Source organism: Nerophis lumbriciformis, linkage group LG10 (assembly GCF_033978685.3).
Source record: "Nerophis lumbriciformis linkage group LG10, RoL_Nlum_v2.1, whole genome shotgun sequence".
Lineage (NCBI taxonomy): Eukaryota > Metazoa > Chordata > Actinopteri > Syngnathiformes > Syngnathidae > Nerophis > Nerophis lumbriciformis.
In genome coordinates this window covers 16,241,925-16,268,177 of record NC_084557.2, presented here as the reverse complement: position 1 = coordinate 16,268,177, position 26,253 = coordinate 16,241,925, and the positions used below count along the sequence as shown (strand labels likewise).

The following is a 26,253-nucleotide window of genomic DNA, read 5'->3' as shown; positions in this document are numbered from 1 at the left end:
AGCGGTAGAAAGTGGATGGATATTAGTGTACTATTTATGTATTATATAAGTGAAGTGTAGCCATTTATTGATGTCATATTAGTGTACTATTTATTTGTTATATTAGTGAAGTGTGGTCATTTATTGATGTCATATAGAAAGGGACAAGTGGTAGAAAATTAGTGTACTATTTATTTTTTATATTAGTGAAGTGTCACCATTTATTAATGTCATATAGAAAGGGACAAGCGGTAGAAAGTGGATGGATATTAGTGTACTATTCATTTGTCCTATTAGTGAAGTGTAGTCATTTATTGATGTCATATTAGTGTACTAATTATTTGTTATATAAGTGAAGAGTAGCCATTTATTGATGTCATATAGAAAGGGACATCCATCCATCCATTTTCTACCGCTTATTCCCTTCGGGGACAAGCGGTAGAAAATGGATGGATATTAGTGTACTATTTATTTGTTGTATTACTGAAGTGTAGCCATTTATTGATGTCATATTAGTGTACTATTTACTTGTTATATTAGTGAAGTGTAGTCATTTATTGATGTCATATAGAAAGGGACAAGCGGTAGAAAGTGGATGGATATTAGTGTACTATTTATTTGTTATATTAGTGAAGTGTAGCCATTTATTGATGTCCTATTAGTGAAGTGTGGCCATTTATTAATGTCATATTAGTGAAGTTTGGTCATTTAATGATGTTATATTAGTGTACTAATTATTTGTTATATAAGTGAAGTGTAGTCATTTATTGATGTCATATTAGTGTACTAATTATTTGTAATATTAGTAAAGTGTAGCCATTTATTGATGTCATATTAGTGTACTAATTATTTGTTATATTAGTAAAGTGTAGCCATTTATTGATGTCCTACTAGTGCAGCTTGTTAATGCAATCTATTAAAATCTCTACACTTTTGCTCAAATCTACTATCTCCTTAATTAGAAAAACTCAACGTAAATGAAACGCCCTCTTTAATTATTGCCAAAGCCAAACAGGACGTAAAAGTCCTTAAGTTTTTGAAGATTGTTAAAACGTTTTGGATTCTTTTCTTTTTTTTTTTTTTTTACATTTTTTGAAATAAACATCAGTCCTTACTCAACAAAAATATCAAATATATTTGCTTTTTTTTTTAACTATGTCAAATGTTTAAATTAGTAAATTAACTCGTTATGCAAATGCATACTAATTGAAAACTGTGACATTTGATTGAAAGGCCTTCTGAATGGTAAAAAAAAAAAATGTAATTTGTTATTGTTTAAGGCAAAAGTTGATTTAGAGACTTAAGCAAAAATAATGAATCCAAAATGTTTTTTTAATGTTCTTTAGGCTATTGTCTAATACCGACCATTGTATCATACTACTGGGAAATAATTGGACATTGACATTTAAAAAATGAACATGTGGCATATAGTAATTATGCACAAAAATACATCAAACATTTTTTTGAAAGGCCAACAAATTCAGCTCTTGTCCCCTGAGAGTTCAGAGTGATCAAAGTGTGCCACAAACAGTATAGAAAACATTTATTTGCACAAGATAAAGAGGAATTAATCTAAAGAAATGTTATTGTGTCATTCCCTCTTCTTTGGGAATCTAATTATCGTGATGTTATTGTCTCATAAGAAATATGTTTACTGGTTAAATTTGCCATAATTTTCCTGTAAAAAATGCTTCATTGTGATAATGTTCAGTCTGGCCATAGTCTTGTCCGTCTCAGCTTTTGGGTTGTCTCAGGAGGCCTCGGATCCTGCGCACCAAAGCCTGGATGAAGGTGTAGCGAGAGTGCACTTGGCTGTACAAGCCTTCCACCTCCAGGAGCTTCTTCTGCAGAGCTTCTCCAAAACCGGCGGCCATGTCGCTCTTCAGCTGCTCAAACGCACACAAAGAGGAACCGTGAGTGATGTTGACAAGACGTGTATCACGTCGATGCGGTTCCGTTCCTCACCACTTCTAAATCTTGCTTAGTCACACGCGAGTTGGAACTTCTGCCAGCTCTTCCTTGAAGGCCACTTAGAGAGTCTGGAAGAAAAATGTGATATTATGGGGTTGAATAAGGACACCACCATGTGGGGTGTTGTGGGAGGGACAACAGAACAGGCGACAGAAGGTTTTAACACATTTACATTCTTGTGAGTGCGGCGGTTCAGGAGATACTAGCACACACAGTTGAGTGGGGGGGAAAAGTTTAAATTAATTCCTCACCGTCTGCAAGGCGGGATCGATATAAACTGGCTCCGGGCAGCGGGGAGTCCCTTGGGTCGGTGGGGGTGCAGTGCAGCAGGTAGTACTCCAGGTGGCGCCACAACACAAACAGACAAGTCTCGATGATGTCTAATGAGGCCAGGAGGTCAAGGATTCACACATTTAGACATTTAGGTTTAGGGTAATTTTCAGTCCGTATTGGTCAATAATAAAATAATTATTGAGTTATATTATGAGCTTTGACAATATTGCTCAGTGTACAGTACAGGTCAAAAGTATGACTATTTACATTGTAGATTGTCACTGAAGACATCACAACTACTAATGAATACATGTGGAGTTATGTACTTAAAGGCCTACTGAAACCCACTACTACCGACCACGCAGTCTGATAGTTTATATATCAATGATGAAATCTTAACATTGCAACACATGCCAATACGGGTTAGCTTACTAAAGTGCAATTTTAAATTTTGCGCGAAATATCCTGCTGAAAACGTCTCGGTATGATGACGTCAGCGCGTGACGTCATGGATTGTAGAGGACATTTTGGGACAGCATGGTGGCCAGCTATTAAGTCGTCTGTTTTCATCGCAAAATTCCACAGTATTCTGGACATCTGTGTTGGTGAATCTTTTGCAATTTGTTCAATGAACAATGGAGACAGCAAAGAAGAAAGCTGTAGGTGGGAAGCGGTGTATTGCGGCAGGTGTTGTGCCGGATAACGCACCCCCGCCGTAGAATGCACCCCTTGACTGTTGTGCCGGATAACACAGCCGATGTTTCATTGTTTACATTCCCGGAAGATGACAGTCAAGCTTTACCATTGGCCTGTGGAGAACTGGGACAACAGAGACTCTTACCACGAGGACTTTGAGTTGGATACGCAGACGCGGTACCGTGAGTACACATGCACCTGCGGCTTCCAAACATTTAATCGCTTGCCCGTACCTGCGTGCCGCTAAGTGCATGTCACAAACGTAACTTTGGGGACTTTGGGGAAATATATGTGCTGTATGAACTTTGGGGAGGTGAACAGTACTTTGGGCTGTGGGATTGAGTGTGTTGTGCAGGTGTTTGAGTTGTATTGGCGGGTTATATGGACGGGAGGGGGAGGTGTTTGTTATGTGGGATTAATTTGTGGCATATTAAATATAAGCCTGGTTGTTTTGTGGCTAATAGAGTATATATATGTCTTGTGTTTATTTACTGTTTTAGTCATTCCCAGCTGAATATCAGGTCCCACCCGCCTCTCACAGCATCTTCCCTATCTGAATCGCTCCCACTGCCCTCTAGTCCTTCACTCTCACTTTCCTCATCCACGAATCTTTCATCCTCGCTCAAATTAATGGGGAAATCGTCGCTTTCTCGGTCCGATTCGCTCTTGCTGCTGGTGGCCATGATTGTAATCAATGTGCAGATGTGAGGAGCTCCACAACCTGTGACGTCACGCTACTCGTCTGCTACTTCCGGTACAGGCAAGGCTTTTTTTATCAGCGACCAAAAGTTGCAAACTTTATCGTCGATGTTCTCTACTAAATCCTTTCAGCAAAAATATGGCAATATCGCGAAATGATCAAGTATGACACATAGAATGGACCTGCTATCCCCGTTTAAAAAGAAAATCGCATTTCAGTAGGCCTTTACAAAAAAGGTGAAATAACTGAAAACATGTTTTAGTTTCTTCAAAATAGCCACTTTGCTCTGATTACTGTTCTGCACACTCCTGGCATTCTCTCGATGAGCTTCAAGAAGTAGTCACCTGAAATGGTTTTCACTTCACAGGTGTGCTTGAAGCTCATCGAGAGAATGCCAAGAACGTGCAAAGCAGTTATCAGAGCAAAAATAAATAAATTCTTATTTTCTATTATAATGTAGTTCCATCTACACTTCTTAGACCTTAGTAAACACTCATTTATTCTGATGTTTCAAGCTAGTTTAGCTGTTAACATGCCTGCTAACGCTTGCTCTTCATCAGTGTGTCACATGTTTAGCCCTGTGCTCCAGTCTTCCAGTGACAATAAAACTTAAAAACTGTGTTTATTTGGCACAAAGGAGGATTTTGAGGATTACTTAGAGGAGCGGCTACACACTGTGTATGGAGATACATTTAGCTGCTTCTTGTAATCTCTTGATGAGCTTCAAGCACACCTGTGAAATGAAAACCAAATTCAGGTGACTACCTCTTGAAGCTCATCGAGAGAATGCCACAAGTGTGCAAAGAAGTAATCAGAGCAAAGGGTGGCTATTTTGAAGAAACTACAATATAAAACATGCTTTCAGTTATTTCACCTGATGCCTTCAGTGACAATCTACAATGTAAATAGTCATGAAAATAAAGAAAACACATTGAATGAGAAGGTGTGGCCAAACTTTTGGCCTGTACTGTATGTAGTAAAGTATATTCATATAAATATAAAAGGATACATGAGCACAGTGCGAGCAATTTGGCTCTGTTGTTGATGAGTTGGATCAATCTTCTCTTGGCCAACACGCTCCTTTGGACTGAGGAGATTTTCTCGACCCCTCCTGCTCCTGACACCAGACCTTGGCACAACTACAGAGACCACTGCTTAGACGGCATCTTAGACAGCATGAATATAGAAATGTAACGTGCCAGGATGTCCCGATACAACTTTTTCACTTTCTATACTGGTATTGGAGCCTTGAGTGTTGACCAATAACAATATTAATTTGACACAATATCAGTAGGAATCAGTAGGAGTATATCCTTTTTTTAGTAGTGAGGAATGTTAATAAAAAAATTTAATCAACTGATATGAGTAACAGAAAAATAGTATGAAAAAAAGTAACTTTACAGCATAAAAGTACATATTTTTATTATTTTAGAAAAGGTTTTGTCAAGTGAAATTACTCAAGACAACATTGGAATGTATAAAATACACTAACCATATGACAGATGTATACTTTTGAGTGTTAATTTGTGTTTTGGCGACACCTAGTGCCAAAAATAATGAATTACATTAAATTCATGAAGTACCGTATTTTTCGGACTATAAGTAGCCGTTTTTTCGGGGGTGCGACTTATACTCAGGAGCGACTTATGTGTGAAATTATTAACACATTACCGTAAAATACCAAATAATATTATTTAGCTCATTCACGTAAGAGACTAGACGTATAAGATTTCATGGGATTTAGCGATTAGGAGTGACAGATTGTTTGGTAAACGTATAGCATGTTCTATATGTTATAGTTATTTGAATGACTCTTACCATAATATGTTACGTTAACATACCAGGCACGTTCTCAGTTATGAGTCATATAACGTACACGTATTCAGCCTGTTGTTCACTATTCTTTATTTATTTTAAATTGCCTTTCAAATGTCTATTCTTGGTGTTGGGTTTTATCAAATTTCCCCCAAAAATGCGACTTATATATGTTTTTTTCCTTCTTTATTATGCATTTTCGGCCGGTGCGACTTATACTCCAAAAAATGCGGTAAGTGGAATGATGCGTGGGTGACTGTGTACCTAAAAGTAATATGTAACTATACTTATTTGATACTTGCTGATGTCGGACTGATATCTGTATCAGATCAGGACACCCATAAAAACACGTATGAGGTCCATCATTACCTCCTTGAGCTCCTCCGGTGGCAGCTGGTCTAGACTTTGCAGCTTGCTGAGACTCTGCCTGTGACTCTGGTGGAAACGGAAGAAGTCGGCGCTGCTGTTCTTCAGCAGGTAGACGACCAGGCCCAGACTGGGAGTTCGGGAATACGCCATGTTGGGCAAGGTGGAGGTGAGATCTGAGGACAGATTTTTGTTGAGTTGCTGCTAAGTACACAAGTTGAACAGAAAAAAAAAATACACAATCCAATATAAAAAATAAAAAAAATAAAAATAATAAAAATAAATAATAAACATCTTCCAAGTTTAACAGAAATTTGCATTTGTACTTTCGGCATTCATTCTAAGGAGTTCCTGACCTGTGCGACCTCCGTCCCTGCTGTCTGGCTCGCTGCCAATGGGGCTGAAGAGGCAGATACTGAACTGGGCCTGAGCAGAGCTCTGCAGCAGCAGGATTTGGCAGTACTCCATAATGTTGGCACACACCTGAAGTCCCAGCAAACACTGTCAGTGCAACATGACTATGGACACGGGCTACACATAACAAGGCTTAAAATCTCCTCCTACTTGTTGCTTGGCCACCTCCATCTCCTCTCGTCGTTCTGCCGAATCAGCGGCTGAGGTCATCTCCGTCTGTTTCATCAACCTCTCATACTCACTGCCTGCTAGGCGGCCGAGCAGCAACAGGCAGAGACGCTTAAAACCATAAAAAGTAACATTATATACCGGTAACCAAGTTTATACTAGTAAGGAAGTAAATATGTTCAGATTAACATAAATCTCACCAACCTGGAATCTGCTGATGTGGCCTTGAAACTCCATCAGAGCTGCACCGTTGACCTCGCCGCCCATCTCCAGGGCACCTGAGACAAACATAGAGAAACGTCATCGAAACATTTGACCTCTCTCATCATCTGTTTCTTAAGGGTGTCTTTCTACCTGGAAGAGCCGTCTTACTAATGATACCAGAAAGCAGAGAAAGTTCCTGTAAAGCTCCGATGCTAAGCTCTGGACAGCGCAACAGTGCCTGGATGGTGTCTGCATGGACCATCAGCCACTGGAGGATCTGCAAACACACATTTTGTACTCTTGATTATTTTAATATTCTGTGTTTTTACAATCGTATGACAGTCAAGGTAATGTTCAACAAAGCACTGCCTCGACGTAATCTTAATATATACCTCCAACCTAATGTAACGTAATCATTGCCATTGGTTTGTCTGCCTGTTACGGAGTTAGTTAGCTTCCTACTTATATGTCGATTTTATGAAACTTTCAGGAAATGTCCAAAATGTTATTAGGAACAACTGATTAGATCGGAAACCTTTCTATTACGTTACCTTATGTTTGTGTGTATGCTGGCCAACCGCCCCCACCCACAGAGACAAAGACAGTGGATGACAAACAAAAGTGTTCACTTCATTCTGCTTAAGATGTTTCTAAAAGAAATACGGGCAGATTGTCATCTGCCTTTCAGGAAATGCCAGAGATGGGATAAAGAACAAGTTATTACAATATTTAGACTGATCCGAATCACCGTCTGAATTCAGGACGTATTTTTTACAATTGGAAGTTTGTCAGTTTTCTATGCATTTTGGCTTTTCTCAGGCTGTTGGAAAACACTGGCCAGAGTGGATATTTAAACAAAAACTCAAGCTACAGTGTTTGTGTGTGAACAGGTAAATCTGAGCTTTTCAGTTTGTGTTAAAAAAATGTGTAACTTTATTTGATGTTTTTAAACCTCATTTAACAACAGAACGCAAGTAATGACGTCACTGACTTACAATTGATGGTTATGTGCAGCAGTAGACGCGCGCATGTGTGATTAAACAAACTTTAATGATGATTCCTGGGCTCCATGTAAGTGTGATCAGATTTCAGAGATAATGTCATTGTACATGCAATATAATAATATATCACTAAACTGATGAGCAGAGGCAATACAATGCTTGACTAAGTTAGCTGTGGTTGCTTTTTCAGGCTTCTCGAGGGTCAAAATGCACATGACAGCCAATGAACGTGTTTTTATGCTATTTTTTATTCCAATTTACCTGCGTTTTTTTAATAAATACCAATGTTCTTATTGGAAATGGCTCTAATGTAACAAACACAAATAAGACTAGACATGCTCCTGTATACAGTGGACCCCTACACATTCATCATTTACCCTAAGTCAGTAATCATATAAAAATATGTAATGATAATACAAGTCAAATGTACAGTATATATGTACCAGCCCACAATTTGTAGTTGTATATGTCTTCATGATTCACTGATAATGTTATTTTATTAAGTGTTTGGACGTCTTACTGTGTCTGGCAGTCCTGAATGTACCCTAGCTGCATGAGGCAAAGCGAAAGTGAAACTTACAGTATGCCTTTGTCTAACGCTGCAGGAGTTAAATAAAACCATCTGTTATCGATTGTTATCATTTATTAGTGGTGGGTGTCTTCATATTTAATACAATAAATCAGCGTAACACATATTTAGTACTTAAACATGGATTGTGTTGCTTGGCAGAAGGCTTTGGGGAGGGACAAGGTGTCAAAAATAAACTTGTTCATGGGCGTCTCAAATATTCGCTGATTTTCCCCTTTTTTTGAGGGGTCCAGAACCGGACTGAAAGCAGTGATCTACTGTGTGCTTACCTGTGCTGCCCCCTGCTGGTGATTCATAGTGGTTGAGGTCAGGATCACCTGGAAGAGCCTCAGTGTGGGAAGAAGAATCTGCCTATAACGATCCATAGGGCTGGGGATGAAACCCGACGGGTCCCTCATAACCCTGTGAACACCCACATTACAGTCAGTCAAAAATGAAGACAGGTTTTTGATGACGCACCAATACTTACCTGTGAGAATCACTATCAGGTACCATGTCAAACACCTGACACTCAATCAGCTGTGCTACCAGTCCACTGCGCAGCAGCTCCACGGCCCCCTCGTTTGTCTTGGCCACACGGGTCAGCAGGGCCTGAGAACACATGTTTAACGATGCGCTCAATGAGGCTTTCAATGAATAAAAAGAATCAGAATCCCTCCACACCATTTTGCTCTCGTAGATATAGAGTGGCTTGAGGAGGGGAGGCTGAGGTGTGAGCAGGCACTGCAGGGCTATGTCGTCCTGCCGCAGGCTCTCTACTAGTGAGCGAAGGTACCCACTGTTGCAAAAGTACACTAGCCACTGGTTCTGGCGGTCAATAGACAGGATTCGGTCCAGTACTGCCAGAGCGAGCATCTGTCAGACATTACTACCATTAGATAAGAAGGCACTGTGCACATTTGAGAGTTATGACTCTCAAGCAAGGTAATTGTTGAAGGTCCATAACATGTACTGGATTGACAACATTTGAGATTGGACACATACCCTACTTATTTCATGGCCGTCACATGCATCCCTGCATACCACTTCCATCAGTGCCTTGCCATAGCTCTCGATGATGGTGAGGTTCTCTCTCTGCAGTTTGGAAAAGCCATCTTCAGGGGCTGTAAGACGCTCCCACATTGCCTTTCCTGCTAGAATAAAGAAGACAATATTTATGGGACAACATTGAATAGCATCCATGTAGGGGAACTGCACTTTTTTTAATTTTGCCAAACATTCACAGTCCTTATGTAAGACAAGAACACATATATTTTTCTTTTTTATGCATTCTAACTACCGTATTTTCCGCACTATAAGGCGCACCTAAAAACCACAAATTTTCTCAAAAGCTGACAGTGCGCCTTATAACCCGGTGCGCTTTATATATGGATTAATATTAAGATTCATTTTCATAAAGTTTCGGTCTCGCAACTACGGTAAACAGCCGCCATCTTTTTTCCCCGTAGAAGAGGAAGTGCTTCTTCTTCTACGCAAGCAACCGCCAAGGTAAGCACCCGCCCCCATAGAACAGGAAGCGCTTCTTCTTCTACTGTAAGCAACCACCCGCGTAGAAGAAGAAGAAGCGCGCGAATATTACGTTTCATTTCCTTTGTGTGTTTACATCTGTAAAGACCACAAAATGGCTCCTACTAAGCGACAGGGATCCGGTTCATGAAAAGACGCAATCTCTCCATCCGCACACGGATTACTATTTCACAGCAACTGCCTAAAGACTTTCAAGAAAAGCTGGCTACTTTCCGTGCATATTGTAAAAACAAGATAGCTGAAAAAAAGATCCGGCCAGAGAACATTATCAACATGGACGAGGTTCCACTGACTTTTGATATTCCTGTGAACCGCACTGTGGATACAACGGGAGCACGTACGGTGAATATTCGCACCACAGGGAATGAGAAGTCATCCTTCACTGTGGTTCTAGCTTGCCATGCTAATGGCCAGAAACTTCCACCCATGGTGATATTCAAAAGGAAGACCTTGCCAAAAGAGACCTTTCCAGCCGGCGTCATCATAAAAGCTAACTAGAAGGGATGGATGGATGAAGAAAAGATGAGCGAGTGGTTAAGGTAAGTTTACGCGAAGAGGCCGGGTGGCTTTTTTCACGCAGCTCCGTCCATGTTGATATACGACTCCGTGCGCGCCCACATCACGCTGGTTTTTAATATATTATTAAAGTTTGACTGACCTATCTGACTGTTTTTTTGACATTCCTTTAGCGCAGTTAGATGCGGCTTATAACACGGGGCGTCTTATAGGTGGACAAAGTTTTGAAATATGCCGTTCATTGAAGGCGCGGCTTATAACCCAGGGCGCCTTATGGTGCGGAAAATACGGTAGTAAATAAAGGCAAGCAAAAGTCTGCTAACAATGGAGCCAATGGGAGTCGCTCTGCCTATAAAGAGTTTAAAAAAACAAAAAAACACTTCCATTAAAGTTCACATTGTAAGTACGTAATGTAGTAACAGGCACATTTATAATAACATGTAATATTTACATATTATGCGGCGCTGTAATTTCACAAACGCATCACAACGTTCGCTTTTTCCTTTGATAACATCACTGATTACTACTCACTGCAGACTTCATGAGAGCCAACAAACATAATAAAACATCACTTACTGTACAATGTCTGCTGTCACGGGGATGCCAACTGATAGGATGGTGTTATATTCCCATTTAGATGAAGAATGACTAATAATCCTTGTGAAGAAATAAAAGGGGGTTGAACCAAGCATCTTCACGAGCCTGCTTTGCCATTTCCGGGTCTAAATTGGATGTCAAAGTTGACCAACTTGTCAGATTATGCCCTCATCCTTCTATCAAAGGTGAGAGGCATTATTTATGATCTAGAATAAACTTTCACCAGCTCTGAGGCGAGAAAGCAGCTCGCCAGCCAATGTCAATATAGCTCTACAAGCTAGCACGGCTCCGCTAAAAACAGCTTGTCTGTGTTTGCGCTTATAATAACAATATTAATAATACTTGGTTAATATTCAGGTCACACAATGTAAATGGAATATTGTTGGCAGTTTTTTAATGTTTTTTATAGGGCTTTATGGGCGGAATAGAGGACCTCCCATTTACTCCATTGAAAGCAGACTTTTATTTACGAGTTAAAATGCATTTACAAAAACATGCATCTGTCTTCTTGTCACTCAAAATAATTGTGAACGAAAAATTCCAAAAAAACTGCAGTTCCCCTTCAAAATATTCCATATGCAATATTTCTGTGTTGTACCTGTCTGCAAAGTGTTTGGTTCCTCAGGTTTCTGGGCAATTTGAAGGTAGTACAGCAAAGAGCCGTAGAGGTGAGCACGCAGACGCTGGTATCCTCCTCCTTCAGAAGCAACAATGTTGGTAAAATCTCCATATGAGAAATGTGAGAACAGTTTGAATGCGGTGAGTTTGATACTAACCAGTAGAAAGAATGAAGTCCAGGAGCTTGCGAAGGATAAGATGAAGGGCAGAGTTTGCTATAGAAGCAAAACCAGATGTAGATTGTAATCCCGCCCCTTGCTGATGCTCAGACAGAACTGATTGGCTGAGGTGAGCGGTCAGGGTGAAGACGGCCCCAGCGACAATAGGCATCAGTTCTCCTGCTGCATCCTCAGATAAAACCTAAGCAGCGTGTGACAACATCCATTAACGGCGAAAATCTAAGTCATTGAATGCATCGTTGTCACTAACTTACCTTGTCATGCAGATCCAGCAGCAGGTCTCTGATGATGAGCTGTCTGTCTTCCACTGCTATAACATCAGCAGGGCAGGCGGTCAGCAGTGTCTCCACCAGGCTCCTCCAGGACTGAAGTGCGTGTCTCTTTGCACTCAGACTCCGACGAACACGGTTACGCTCAACCACTTGCTGCAAGATGGAGTTCACCTCCTAAAACAATTTTTTTTTTAAATAGGTATAATATGTTTATTCCAGTGCATGATACAGACAAGACTAAAAGCATGCAAAATAGTTCCAGTTTATTCAAGTTCACGTACCTCCATTAAGAGGGGTCTTTGTCCAATGGCTGCCATCCCTTGCAGTGCATTCACCTCAGCAACCAGCACTCTGTGGAGCAACTGTGAGGGACAAATACAATATGACGACTGATACTCGGTCAAACATCAAAATGATACAGAAAGCTCCGATCAAGAAAGCCACCTTAACATTGCACACAGTGTGCCCTTGCTCGTTGATGTGTTCACAGTTGGAGATCACTTGCTCTATCTGAGTGCGCTCAAAAAAGTCTAGCTGCAGCAGCTCAGGTACATCTTGACTGAAGTCGATGGCGTCCAACACACTCAGCAACTTCCTGCGTACTGATAACACCAAACAAGAACCAAGGCAAGAAATGTCAACCATTGTTGTCATTAAGCAAAAACGTCCCAATAACAGGGTTTACACAAATATCACGCAGCAACTTTTGAACTGGATTGTGAACCTTGTCAAACTTACCTTTAGAAACGGAGTCAAAATGTAAGAAACCACTGACTGATCTGGTCTCTTCCTCCATGCCACATTCTCCTTCAGCTAAAATAATAACAAAATTAAATCAAAATGCAATTAAGCGAAATCAATAATAATTACCGCAGACAAACTAGTGGTTGGTGACCTTATATTTACTGTACAGAAGTATGAAAGCATTTTAGGATAACATATTTCTGGACATGAACAAACTAAATCTGATGGGTACACACTAGGACTGGACAATTAATCAAATTTTCATTTTCATTTTGATAATGGCTTCTTATGGTTATGAAAATATAATAATGGGAAAAAAGCGATTAATGGGCCGCGCAACGTGCATTTTTATTTGACACAGTGAGAGTATGCCTATTCAAAACTCACTAAACTCAACAAAAAAAAAAAGGCAAAAATAATATCAGGGAAATTGACATAGATGATAGTGAAATGTTGTCATTGTGAGGAGAAAAAACATTTGTTTGGGAAAAAAATGTGGACGGTACCGCTCATTTATCCCCGACACACTCAACTGACTTATCCTGAACTAAACAATGTTGAGATGGCCACTTGAAAAAGCGACTGAACTACTAAGCTAAAGCTAACAAGAACAATGCATACACCCACAACACATCTCATCTGCTTGTGTTGTTGTGAAAGGCATCATTGATAAAAGATCAATGTACAAACACCAGTCGCAACTTGAGAGGCGCTCTCAAGTGTTTACTCGTCAAGCTTTTGAACAACAGCACAGCACACTAAATCCGGTCTGACAGCGCTTACAAAATAAAGGTTTCAAAAAAGTACCTTGCACAAACATAATGTGCTAAAAGCACTTATTGATAGGTTTACAATATTAGCATGCTTTGAACTAAAACACTGGTCAAAATTGTCCAAAGATTTATTGCACCAATAAATCTAAGGATTTTTGCATTTAATTAAATATTTAATTACATTTTACTCTACACAAAAAGCACACACTCTATGGTGGTAAAAAAATTATTGAAAAACAATTAAAACAGAAAAACTGAACTTTATTGATTTTTATATTGGTATTGTTATTTAAATGTATTGTTATTGCTATTATCATTTTACTTGATGTGGTTTATTTGTTACCAATTTATATCTAAGTTTTTTTCAACAATGTTTGAAGTAAATTTTTGGAGTACAATAAATACAAAAAAAGTTCAAAATAATGAATAATCATGCAATTAGTCGTGATTACAATATCAATCAAAATAGTTGTGATGATTATTTTTGCCATAATCATTCAGCCCTCGTACACACCCATACCTGCATGTTGTAAGTGTGGCTGGTCATCAAGCAGCAGGTTGATGAGGCGTTGCGTATGTGAACGCTGACGGTTCAGTGATGTCACCCGCAGCTCAATGGCAGCTGTTTTCATGAGCCAAGACATCTGGGACAGCGCCGCAATCTGGTCCCCTGAAGACATCAGAAGAAATAGGTCATACCCTGAACAGTACGATTATCAAGCACTATACAGTTGGGGTTCAGCATTTGTTCCCCCAATGTGATTTTCCCCCAATTTAATATAAAATAAAGTTAAACACAAATAATGTAACAGGAGAATTATCCCACATCTCTCCTTTGTACATCTGTAAATTTGTAAAGTAAGTCTGTACTGCAGATATGGGCATCTATCAACTATATAATTTCATTATATAGTTGGTCAGGTAAAAAAAAATACAATTCCAGTAGAACGACACTTTGTCAAGAGGTAATTGCTTCTTCATGTGTAAAAACAGATAAAATGTGGTAAATAACTGTGGCATATTTTTGGCCTTTTTTTTTCTCGCCATGTTCCAAAATTCCTCAGATGAAAACACAGGAGACGCCTGCGCGGATTATGTCCCAAGACATCCAAAAGAGGTGTTGTGTATTTTCATTTAAGGAATGTTTGTACAATTTATCAACATGATCATTTGCTTGCTCCAGTTTGTTCATATGGTTGCATCCATGGTTGTTCAGTGTATTTTCAAGGACAGTCATCATCATATGATCTGACACCAAAGCACTGTGTATACTTACCAGGCAAGATGAAAGGTAAATGCTGCAAATGTGAAAACAGGAAGTCCTGGCTGGTCCTCAAATAGCGCATGGCGGGTCCAGATGTTTCAGAGGAGGCACACAGTTGGTAGATCACCTGAGGAAGCAACAGAAGAAATGTCTTTAAGCAAAGTGTACAATAGTTACGCCACTGTTAAGTGTTAAATATCAAAGTGTCATGTGTAAGGAGAGCAAGCAGACCTGGTAGCAAAGCTCAGCCAGGTGTGGTGCATTCTGAGTGAGCACAGGTCCAGATCGCTTCTCAGTGCCTCTCTGCAGGAGACTCAGGATGGCGTGCAGGCAGCTACGAGGGCATCCTAATACACCTGTAACATATAAACATTACCTTCCAAAGAAAGAACACACATTTTTGCCATAAGGGCTATATAAATAAATGTTGATTGATCCTCTTAAGATCACAAATGAAACTACTGCAAATCAGTATCAACATACTAACCTTGGTCCTGCAGGTTGGTGGTAGACACAGGCTTCTTGACTTCGTAACCCAGTAGATACAGTGCAAGATTGGGGGTCTTCAGCTCCAGAGAGGTTATGAGGAGGTTTAGGATATGAATCTGGGTTTCATGTCTTATTCGTGCCATCTTCTTTTGCGAATCGGTGTCTAGAAGTTGACAGAATTTGTAGTAATTGAGAAAGTCAGTACAAGTTGCTCATCTTCTAGTAGAGCAATATTCTGAAAATATATATATATATATATATATATTTGAAAGAAAATACCTAACACAACAAGGCAAGGAGCTGATCACTTACCATTTTCTGTTTCCGTTTCTTCTTCTGCTTCGTCATTTTCCAGGCATTCCACAAAACCTGCCATCAGCTTCTCACTAACCGTCTAGGAACCAAGAGGAACCAGACTGTCAGAGCGGTATTTATGTAGTAATTTGTGTTTTACTACGTTGTAGTTCAGAGTTGTAAGAAGTGTTTCAAATATTCTCAGAAATACTTTAAGATTAGGATATTAAATTGCATCCCATTAGAGTGTAGCTAATATTGTGACAAATATAGGTGAACTGTTAAAAATATTTCTTAGGCATAAAAACATTTTTTCATTTCATGTAATATGTATAAATCAGATGATCATGTGATTTAGTACACTTTCATTTCTGCTCATTGTTGTTTCAAAGTATCCTGAAGGTTTGTATAAAAAACAATAAGGAGTACCTGGTCATGTGTGAAATCCCCGACAAGCCGAACTTGAATGTTTGGGTAGTTGGCGATGCGACGCAAGATCTTGGCACTCTGGAAAGCTGCCTCAGGGTTGGAGTCGTTGTGGTATAAATACCTGATAGTAAACACAATAGAGTTAATAATTACACTGGTACAGAACAATCCCGTGGTTAAAAGAGTGATTACCTGGCCACATTAACGATGTGATCTGCTCTGCGGGTTTGAGGACTGACACCCTGCAAGAGCTGCTCCAATGGGGAAACCAGCAAGGAGGCCTGGCTCTCTCTCAGGAGGTCCATGAACATCACCTCCTTCTGCAGGGCCAGGTCCAACAGGCAGAGGCAGTGCAGCACAGCAGATTCCAGGTGCTTCTTACCTAAAACACAGATTACATCATCATCAAAACAGTTATAAGCTTTTTAAGTTTTATTGATGGCAGCTTGCATGTATTCTCACCGGGGAAGAGGGCATAGGTGTCCAGCTGTCGTGCACCCTCCTCCAGTACACTGAGGCAGAGCACCAACATGGGCGAGTCGTTAAGGAGGTGGAACATGATGCTGTGGCCTGGTGGCTTGTGGGCTGGGACCTGCTCGCCCTGCAGCTCCACCATCTCCTGAACAAAGTCTGATGGCTGCGGCTCATAGTCCCGCAGCAGCTTGTGGAACACTTCGAGGGTAGCATCAGCTACTTCCCACTGAAAAAAGTCAGACACAAAAAATGAGACCACAGACGTATTAGAGACATTAAAAACAGAAAACCACTTCACCTTCTCAGCAGGACGTCGGTATGCTCTGGTGGGAAAAGCCAGAAAAACAGAATCACGCAAGAAGTCAAGGTATGGCTGAAAGCCTGGCACACGCAGCCCTGCACCCAAATTAAGGGGAAGGCTGCTTTCCACCAGCGTGCTGATCAGATGACAGAACCCTCGGGTCAGAGGGTACTCCTCACAGCTGGACTCGATCTCATTTAGCTCCACCTGAGAGGAAACAACCAGGAAGAAAATTATACAATTAGACAATAGAGCTGGGCGATATGAAAATAATCAAATCACAATCAGTCAATATAGATATATATCACTATGTAAATAAAATCACTATTTTGTCAGGTTTAAATATTACATTGCCCATAAGTGAGATGTGCATACATTAGGTTTTTTGTATTTAAATATATATTTTGTCTCGGGTTGAACATGAAAGATGTACTGAAGAACATGTTTCAGATAAGAGGCAGCATGTACAGTATCTTACTGTAACAGATTTACACCAGGGCTGCAACAACTAGTCGACATTGTCGACAACAAAATTTGTCGGCGACAATTATATTTGTCGAAAATAGAAGGCACTTTAACAAACGCAAACCGCGCGTACGTGTGTGAGTGGCTGTGCGCGCGGTTTGCGTCTGGCAGAGTCTCCCGTTAGAGAGTTTAAATTCCCATCTCCGGAAAAATTTTGAACATGTTACGGGGGAGGTGCTGGACATTGAGTCCGAGTGGACCATGTTCCATGCCTCTATTGTCTAGTCAGCCGATCGGAGATGTGGCCTGCCGTGGCGGTAATCCCAGAACCCGCTAATGGACACCAGCTAAAATAAGTTGTTTAGTATGTTCACTATCTTATTTAATTACAAAATTATTATTTAATTGCAATAAGCAACACATGTTTAATGTATAATAAGATTTTCTGTTAAAATAAATTCAATAACGAAGTTTTGTTGTGGTCCCCTTTATTTTGAAAAGTATAGTAAAGTATCAAAATACATTTTGGTACTGGTACCAAAATATTGGTATCGGGACAACTATAGTTCACATCCCACTTTCTAAAGCCAATAACATCGTGCAAATAAATCGGCCAAGTCTCATGACAGAGGAAGACCTCTTTTTCACCTTGGCTACATATGATGTTTGTGCTGCATGCCGCTGAGTGTTGATAATGCTGCATTTGTCTTTAGCAGGCTAGTCTTTTAGAGCGTGGACAAATTAACACTAGCGAAATTGTCTCTTGTTACTATTTAAGAAAAGTTAGTCTAATTTTTCAATATGGCGCTGCTGTAGTGGCAGCTGGCTGTGCTTTTGCGTGTCCTTTAATATTTCCCTTTTGGGACTGCGCAATGAGGGGTGGCACTTTTGTGACTTCTGCGCTGCTTCTTTGAGGACTTTTGGCTCTGCCTTGGGAGAGACGGGGCTGCGTAGCTGGCGTCGCGCGTCGGCAGAGGTTGGTACGGTGTTTGCAATCGGTTGTCACTGGGATGTTCGCACCTCTACACAGCGAGATGGGCGAGCTTCGCAGAGTCCTAGCTGGCTCATCTACCCATACCGAACTTTGGCCAGGGGCTCGTGGGCAGCCTAGGACAGAGTCAGCTCTCTTGGTCTCTATGTTGGGTCTGTTCCTGTCTCTGGCCATGTTGTCCCCACCCCAGAAGATGGCGTGGACCACTGCAGTGGCCTGCAGTGTATGTAGGTGTTAAGATGGTGTTTTTGATTTATTGTTTGTGTAAGCCAGGTGCAACTGTATGTGCGCAATATGTAATATTTATTGCTCATTTTTGTTTCTTCTTTGCGCTTTATTTTTGTTGCTGTATGTAGAAATGGCGCCGCTGAAGTGGCGTCTTTGTGCATCAGTTCTGTGCTCTTTTAATGTCCTTTGTGTTCTTTAATGTTTCCCTCTTTTTTTCACCTTATATTTTGTGGACTTTTTGAACTCACCTCAATTCCTGCAGCCTGTTTTTGTCCTGGGGCACGCACCGTCTGAAGGATCTGCGGAAGAAAAAGAAAAACTTATGCAGATCTGTCTGATATTACAAACAATAGAGTATTTGTATATATAACATCAATTAAACCCCACTTTTGGAACACATGTCTAGTTTAGCCCTTTGTTAATACAGACTCACAAAGTACTTATTTCAGAAAATGTTCAGAATACCAATTTTTAAACACAAACCTGTGTGTACTCCAGCGACTGCCACAGTGAAGCTGCGATTTCAGGTGATTTCCCAAAGGCAGCCAGGCAGTGAAGCAGCTCAGCTTTAAGAACGGGCGGAACGCTACACTGCAGTAAGCCCAACATCACCACAACAGGGGTCCACTGGGGATGCTCACACAATGCCAGGCGAGCATTTTCACTCTGAAAAACATATAGAAATGAAAAAATATATATTTTCAAAGCATTCTCAGGCAAACTTAGGACAGGATGTCGATGTTGTTGATATTGCAAAAACAAAACACACTTGAAAACATACCCATGTAATGATTGTAGTGAGTAATTGCAAAAATGAGGTAAGTCCTTCCAGTTCTCTTTGAGTGATACCCCGCAGAGGCGGGTGGCGATATTGCGCTGCATCTGGGTTTGGTAGGTCTCTACGTAAATTTTCATGGTAGAGCATCAGAGAGTGGAAAAAATGCTCCCATGACACTGGACTGCCCGATACTCCTTGGAGATTATCACCTGCACATGGATTTAGATGGTTGCCATTGTCCTGATGTGCACTAAACTAGCAACAGTCTTGAAGTACACCTGTCAATTTATACATAGTGTAAATTATTTATCTTACTGTGTGTAGCGCCATTTGTTTTAAGCAGGCTGAAACAGTAGTGGGCACACTGAGGACCATTGGCAAGGCCTTTTAGCATTCGGAGATAAGAGATATAGAGCGTGGAGGGCAGAAGGTCTCCCATTTGACGCACAAACTTGGACAGAACAACCTGCATCAACACAAAGCAAGAGTGAAATCAGATAGAAACAGTTAAATTGAATGGTTACAGCATAGTATGCTGGGATTCTGAAGAAAACTGCTCGTACCTGTTTATGTGGTGGCCTCTGCATTGCCATTCCCAGGTAAGATCCTTGTAGTGAAGTGTGCTGTAGAGACTCTGTGGGACACCAGAATTCCAGACTCAACTCTAAGCCAAATGGATCCTTATCGTAAAACACTGCGATCTGTAAAAACAAAAAGAAACAAAAGGAAACCACTTCTAATCACATGTTGAAAGTGAGGCGCAGATTAATACAAACTATTAGACATTTAGATTATAATGACTTATCGTACATGAAGTGTACTAAATAGTTTAGTTGTAGGTTGACTGTACACACAAACAAATAAAATAGCTAAATAAAGTATTGACAAGCAAAGTTGCACTTCAATATTAAACGTGTAGGCAGAGGTGAAGTTGTACATTACTTAACTGATAATCAAGTTAGGACCTTCTTAAACAAAAGTACAAAGTAACAATATAAACACTACAGTTTAAACAGATGTATTAACAGTCATATGCAAAACAAAATTAAGTTTGGCAGATTCCGAGTGAGGAACACCCACATGACATGACAACATGACGGCACTTTTAAAAAATGCTAGTTTTACAACAGTATTAAATGGCAGCTTGTCTTTGGCGAAGTATGTCTGTGAGCGCACACTACTGGTATTTTGCACTGTTTTGTTTACACTGACCTGTCAGCTGGCTTCTTCATAAAATGGGAAGTGAGTTTAGACTGTCAAGTGGTTGTATTTCAAGTGGGCGTTGTATTCGCGCACATTTGGCAAACTGGCTTTACGGTTGGTTTTGTGTTTATTTTGTCTATGTTAGCTGCTACATGCTAACTAATTGCACTGATGCAAGCCAGCCAGTGGACCCGCATCACTGCACAAACTGTCAAAGACAATGAGGACAAGATAATTCACCCCCTTGTTTTCTTTCCGCTATGGTACAAACGCGCGTAGCCGCTAAAAGCAACGAAAAGCGTAAATGCTCTTGAAGCATGCATTATGGCAATTTATCGACTTAAATTTTTATTATCGTCGGTTAATTGACTTATTGAATATCGGCCCAGGCCTAAGTATGAATTTACCCAAAGTGCTTTGCGCGAGTCTACCATTGTAGTCAACAGACAATAAGCTCCTTCTTTTTCGTTATCCTCTTGTTGTGGGGCTCATGCATCCTCCGCTGTTGCCATTTCTAATACAAATTAGCGTATAGTTCGAATACATCAGTAGACTCCATATGGGAGCGATAAAAACTACAACATGGATGACAAAGAGAAGGCGATGTTGAAGCGGAGCCGCGTAAATAAGACCACCCAAAAAATGGTGCATCCTAAAGAGACAGCCGGAAAGCAGCTTGAAAACTGTAAAACAATCTGTACATATTTTTTTTTACCAAATAACCACCACTACATGTTATGTAGACCACAAAGAATAGTTTTAAATGTAGAAAATAAATCATAATATGACCTCTTTAAATTTAAATCATAATAGGTGGACTACAGATGGAAATGAGCCTTTGGCTACAGTCTGGCACATTTACATTTTTATAAGTTCATTAACTTGCATTGTCCCATGTAACAAATCAGTATATGTCGCTCCTTATGTTATGACAGTTACTCTAAATACATGTACTGCGCTGCGTGCATGCGCGTGTGTGTACAAAACATACAAGCATCATGAGATGGTCCAAGTCCTTGCGCACTGACGATGGTGGCTCATTCTCCATTTGTAGGGACATGTGCACTAAGCGGGCATCCTCATCCGCACGGTTGCGGAGCTGTTTCACCTAAAAATTAAAACAGAAAAATGTAAATGAATGCAAAAATATAGGCAAAAGTACACACAACTGGTCTTTAATATTTCACAACATAGCTGTGGAGATTGTGCCATAGCCTACCTTCATTGGCATTAGAGCCAGAAAATCTGTGATAAGTGAGTGAAGGCGGCGAATGTAAAATTCTTCCTGGAAAAAACCCTCACAATCGAGCATTCCCTCTTTAAAGAAGAGGAAAACATCTCCCAGGACAGCCTGGTCTGCCAGAGCTTCGTCTGCCTCAGTGAACTCCACCAAGGCTTCACAGAAAAAATACATAACTTTAGAAATGTGCGTTACTTTCCAAATTTAGGCAGAGTGAAATTAATAATCTTAGATGAGTCTAACCTGCACCCTGTGGCAGCTGGGACAGGACCCTTAGGGAGAGCGACCAGGCCAGGCGACACACGGCCTGCAGACCTGGAAGCTTCCATGGCTGACTGTCCATCAAACGACTGTGCACTGCAGAAACGTACTGTCTCTCCGTTAGCAGCGGAAGCGTCTGAAGAAGGTCTAAAATAACATTTAAAAAACACAATGTCATGGGAAATATGGGATCAAGTCATACTGTAGATGAGTTGGTAATGTCTGATGGGTAATCTTCCCTTTTATCACTGACGGAAGTATCTTTGAAATTCCAAAATGTGTGTATAATGTTAGTATATGTTCTCACCGTCCCTATCTTCTGTCCCCTGCTCGATGAAACTAACATCCAAACAGTACAAAAGTGCCATGACCAGAGCCAGATTCACACTGTCCAGTGAGCCATTAGCTTGAGCCGTCACAGTCTCCAAATGGCCAATTAGAGTCAGCGTATCGTCTTTAGTCAGAGGTGATTGACAGGTCCATGCAAACAGGCTGTCCACAAGGGCCTGACGACATTCTTTGATGAGGTCAGAAACCTGGGGACAACAGTGAAAGTTAGCATACTGTTTGACATAGGTTATAACCATAAGGCTACTGGCATCACAGTCATTCAAACACAACACATTTGCTCTACCTGCTTCCTGTGCTTTTCATTTCCTAAGCCGCGTTCCTTTTGCAGCCGTTCAAACTCTCGTGTCAGATTTATCTCGTTCACCAATGTCAAGATGCGTTTCGTCAACCCCTGGCTCATTAGTTCATCAGTGAAGTTTGTCGTCAAAGAAACAAGCTCTCCACTGAGTGACGGAGGGAAACAGCATTTTTTTACAACTAATGCAGATTAACTTAATTGTCGATCAATGCAATATAATAGCTAAGATCTATGTGCCCAATTGGTGAAGAAACACAGGATTAAATCTAGCATTTACCTTAAATCCAGGGTGAAAGTCTTGCCATGACGTGACTGGATAAGTGTGCGCAGAGAGTTGGCCACACAAAGCTTGCCATCCCAATAGAGGAGCACTGCCACCAGCCCGCGTGTCAAACCTGGAAAGTGGGACTGCTGCTGTTCGCCTTTGACAAAAAAAATGCAGATATTTATACATTATCCCCTCGATTCTCAAACTGTGGTACACACTGCTATCACAGAATCACTCAATTAAATATTATATTTGCAATATTTTTATTTTTATTCATTATTTCAGTGTTTTACTTTACTACATTCAAACAAGGTGTTACTGTTCAAACTGTGTGTAATGTTAGAGTGGCCAAAAATATTACCAATAATTGTTAAGTAAAACATATTCCTTGTTTCTAAAGAATACTTAGGCCTATTACGCTAATGTATTTTAATGTTGGTCATTATAGTCATACTTGTAGACCCAAGTTTTTACTGAGGTGGTGCTTGGTGAAAGAAAGTTTGAGAACCAGTGCGCTATTCAATTAAAACAAAAACTTTAAATAAGGGTTAGTGGTTCACCATGATCATTTAAATCAGGGGTCTCAAACTCAATTTACCTGTGGGCCACTGGATGCAGAAACTGGGTGAGGCTTGGCCGCAATAAAAAAAATTTTTTTTTTAAATCTAACATGCACTTTTTAATGAATTCACCTTCTTTGAATGGCTTTCCCGCCCTAGCAACCATCTCACTCACCATGTAGTTAGCTTTGACTGCTGCATCGTTCTTTTCGGTTGCTTTCTTGAAGAAATCTTGTTGCTTTAGTAGACTGGTTTTAATATTTACAACCCGGTTCACTCATCTCCCTGGTATTTTGCATACTCCTCAGCATGTCTAGTTGTATAATGACGTTTCAAATTGTATTCCTTGTGCACCGCAACTTTCTCTGTGCAAATAAGACACGTCGGGGTGCCCCTGTGCTCAACAAAGGAAAATTGCATCTCCCACTTTTCCTGGAATTGTCTTTGCTCTTCACTAACCTTTCTCTTCACTGCAGGCTTTGAAAAAGACATGTTTGGGGTTGTGGAATATATTTGTATTTAGCCGACGCACGGAGAATAATGTTATTTCCGCAATGTGTGTCGTTCCGCTTTTCCTCCCTACAGCAACACGGCGGACGGCGGAAAGTACCGGGATAGCGAGCCCAAAAAAGTGATGGCTCCCGGAGTGTTATCCGGCGTCATATGAAAATATATGTAGTGTTCATCGTATGAGGCAATGCAAATTAAACAATTAAAAAAAAACTAATAACGGTTTGAATTGGTCCAGGTTATCAAGGACTTTATTACTGACGGACAGGTGTCGCGGTGTGACTGCAGCCAGGCACGTAAGAAAACCCTCGTCTCCATGGCAATGTTTCTGGGTGGGGCGGGATTTGGTGGCAGCGGGGGCGTATATTGTAGCCCGGAAGAGGTAGGGCTACAAGGGATTCTGGGTATTTGTTCTGTTGTGTTTATGTTGTGTTACGGTACGGATGTTCTCCCGAAATGTGTTTGTCATTCTTGTTTGGTGTGGGTTCACAGTGTGGAGCATATTTGTAACAGTGTTAAAGTTGTTCATACGGCCACCCTCAGTTTGACCTGTATGGCTGTTGATCAAGTATGCCATGCAGTCACTTACGTGTGTCTGCAGAAGCCGCATATATTATGTGATTGGGCCGGCACGCTATGCCGCATATATTATGTGATTGGGCCGGCAACCTGTCGTCGCGACGACAGGTTGTAGAGGACCCTAAAGGCAGTGCCATCACAGCACGCCCTTAATAATGTTGTCCGGGTGAAAATTGGGAGAATGGTTGCCCTGTGAGATTTTCGAGAGGGGCACTGAAATTCTGGAGTCTCCCGGAAAAATCGGGAGGGTTGGCAAGTATGCTCGCGGGCTGCACTAACATTAAACTTTCATATCAAGGTGGGTGCCGCAAAATAACGTCTCGCGGGCCGCAATTGGCCGCGTGTCTGAGACCCTTGATTTAAATGCTGTGATGTACATTCAAATATGATGTTTGCATAATGTTGCACTTGTCTTACCTGCTAGCAACAGCTCCAGAGCTGCCAGCTCTCCAATATCAAACAAGTCACTGAGGATGAAGGCCTCTGAAAGAAGTTGCTCTTGAAGCAGTCGTGATCCCTGCTGACCTTGAATGGCGATGCCTTCTGTGCTGGCTTTGCGCACCTTCTCTCTCTGCTCTGCACTTTTTGGCTGAAATTGACGAGAGAATATTGAAGGTGCATCAAAATTTTTACATGTAATAAAGTAGCCCAGCAGAGACGGCCTTTACTTTGGCTTACCGGATTCTTAAAGAGGGACAGAAAGTGTGGTTTGTGTTTTTTCAACTGCAGGTCGAGCAGATGAAAGCTCTCTGGTTGTCTTCTTAACACAGCCCCCTCTACGGTCTCCCATAGCTCCTTCAGTGGCCGCCACAGACTGGCTCCTATGTGAAGACAGAACAATAGATCTCACAATGGATCACAAAATAATAAAACATAATCAAACTAAATACAATTATAAAAGGCAGTTTGAATTTAAAAAACCCTTAATTGATGTTGATGAGAAGAAATGCATTTCTCCAACGCGTTGTGTATTTGTACAATGAAAAGAGTAAAACGTGTCAACCCTGCAATATAACAAACATCTGCAAGACTTTGGCAACATATAAACACAAATATTATTTGCTCCAAAAGATGTTATAGTATTTAGCATTAATTGTATTTTATTTATAAGGTGGTGGTATTATAAATATTGTATATTTCATAAGCCAATTTAGTCCTGTGTTTTTTAATCATTGTTCTCAGAAAATACGATGCTAAACTTGACAAAGTTTACATTACACAATATTATTCTATTAACAAGCTTAACAACAACACAGGAAACACACCACTGATCAATCCAAGAGTCACACTGACACTGCTACGTTGACATGACGTAGGTCATTTAAAACATTTAACTCATCTCTAACGTGGGGTGCATAATTCTGAGCTTAAAAAAATACAGTATACGGTTGTTTTTGTTTGTTTGTTCCACTTTTGTTTCCGAATAAGAACACTTGTCTTGGTAAACTGGCAGCTTTAGCCAAGCAGCTCCAGTACTAACATGGGGCTCTACATGTGATAAACACTATTGAAACACGGGAGGCTGGAGCTTTGAACTTGCATACATTTGCGAGATACGATTAGTTAATTTAAGCTAACAATAAATGAGTAAAATTATACAATAAGAAAATGTGTTTCATACCCGAATTTACCGCCATCTGCGCCGCCATGACACAATCCGAGGAGTGTGTGGTGGTGGGCTTTTTTCTCCCTGCCTGAGAGAAATTAAAAAATATTTACGCTTGCACTAACATATTCAGGGAATTCTCCAGATTAAAATCCTAAACTGAAAATTAATATGAAAATAGGGCCTTAATGTTCGTTCGATCTGACACCTGACAATTATGTATAATTCTATCAGGCAGGGTCCTAAGCGCCCCTTCTATGAG

At 40.6% G+C, this 26,253-nt stretch overlaps 1 protein-coding gene across 2 annotated transcripts; it reads right to left on the bottom strand.

Moving 5' to 3' along the window:
• Positions 1–1,505: 1,505 nt before the first annotated feature.
• Positions 1,506–26,168, bottom strand: nup205 (nucleoporin 205). 2 transcript variants are annotated; one of them, XM_061970177.2, is made up of 42 exons: positions 26,007–26,168; positions 25,064–25,206; positions 24,803–24,974; positions 22,746–22,890; positions 22,454–22,613; positions 22,127–22,355; positions 21,802–21,966; positions 21,538–21,713; positions 21,310–21,426; positions 19,679–19,816; positions 19,431–19,581; positions 19,119–19,324; positions 18,821–19,003; positions 18,586–18,636; positions 16,651–16,860; positions 16,341–16,578; positions 16,071–16,260; positions 15,879–15,999; positions 15,468–15,549; positions 15,154–15,318; positions 14,898–15,022; positions 14,679–14,793; positions 13,923–14,072; positions 12,624–12,698; positions 12,330–12,487; positions 12,167–12,247; positions 11,868–12,059; positions 11,593–11,794; positions 11,415–11,513; positions 9,161–9,309; positions 8,840–9,031; positions 8,646–8,767; positions 8,446–8,578; positions 6,737–6,863; positions 6,587–6,660; positions 6,365–6,493; positions 6,157–6,283; positions 5,804–5,976; positions 4,629–4,758; positions 2,202–2,330; positions 1,945–2,018; positions 1,506–1,865 (listed from the first exon to the last, which is right to left on the bottom strand). In XM_061970177.2, exons 1-42 carry the CDS (start codon positions 26,032–26,034, stop codon positions 1,713–1,715), a joined length of 5,979 nt encoding a protein of 1,992 aa, XP_061826161.1. In that variant the 5' UTR covers positions 26,035–26,168; the 3' UTR covers positions 1,506–1,712. The 2 variants fall into 2 exon arrangements, with proteins under 2 accessions (XP_061826161.1, XP_061826162.1); XM_061970178.2 differs by having other exon boundaries at positions 9,161–9,306.
• Between the last annotated feature and the right edge of the window lie 85 nt (positions 26,169–26,253).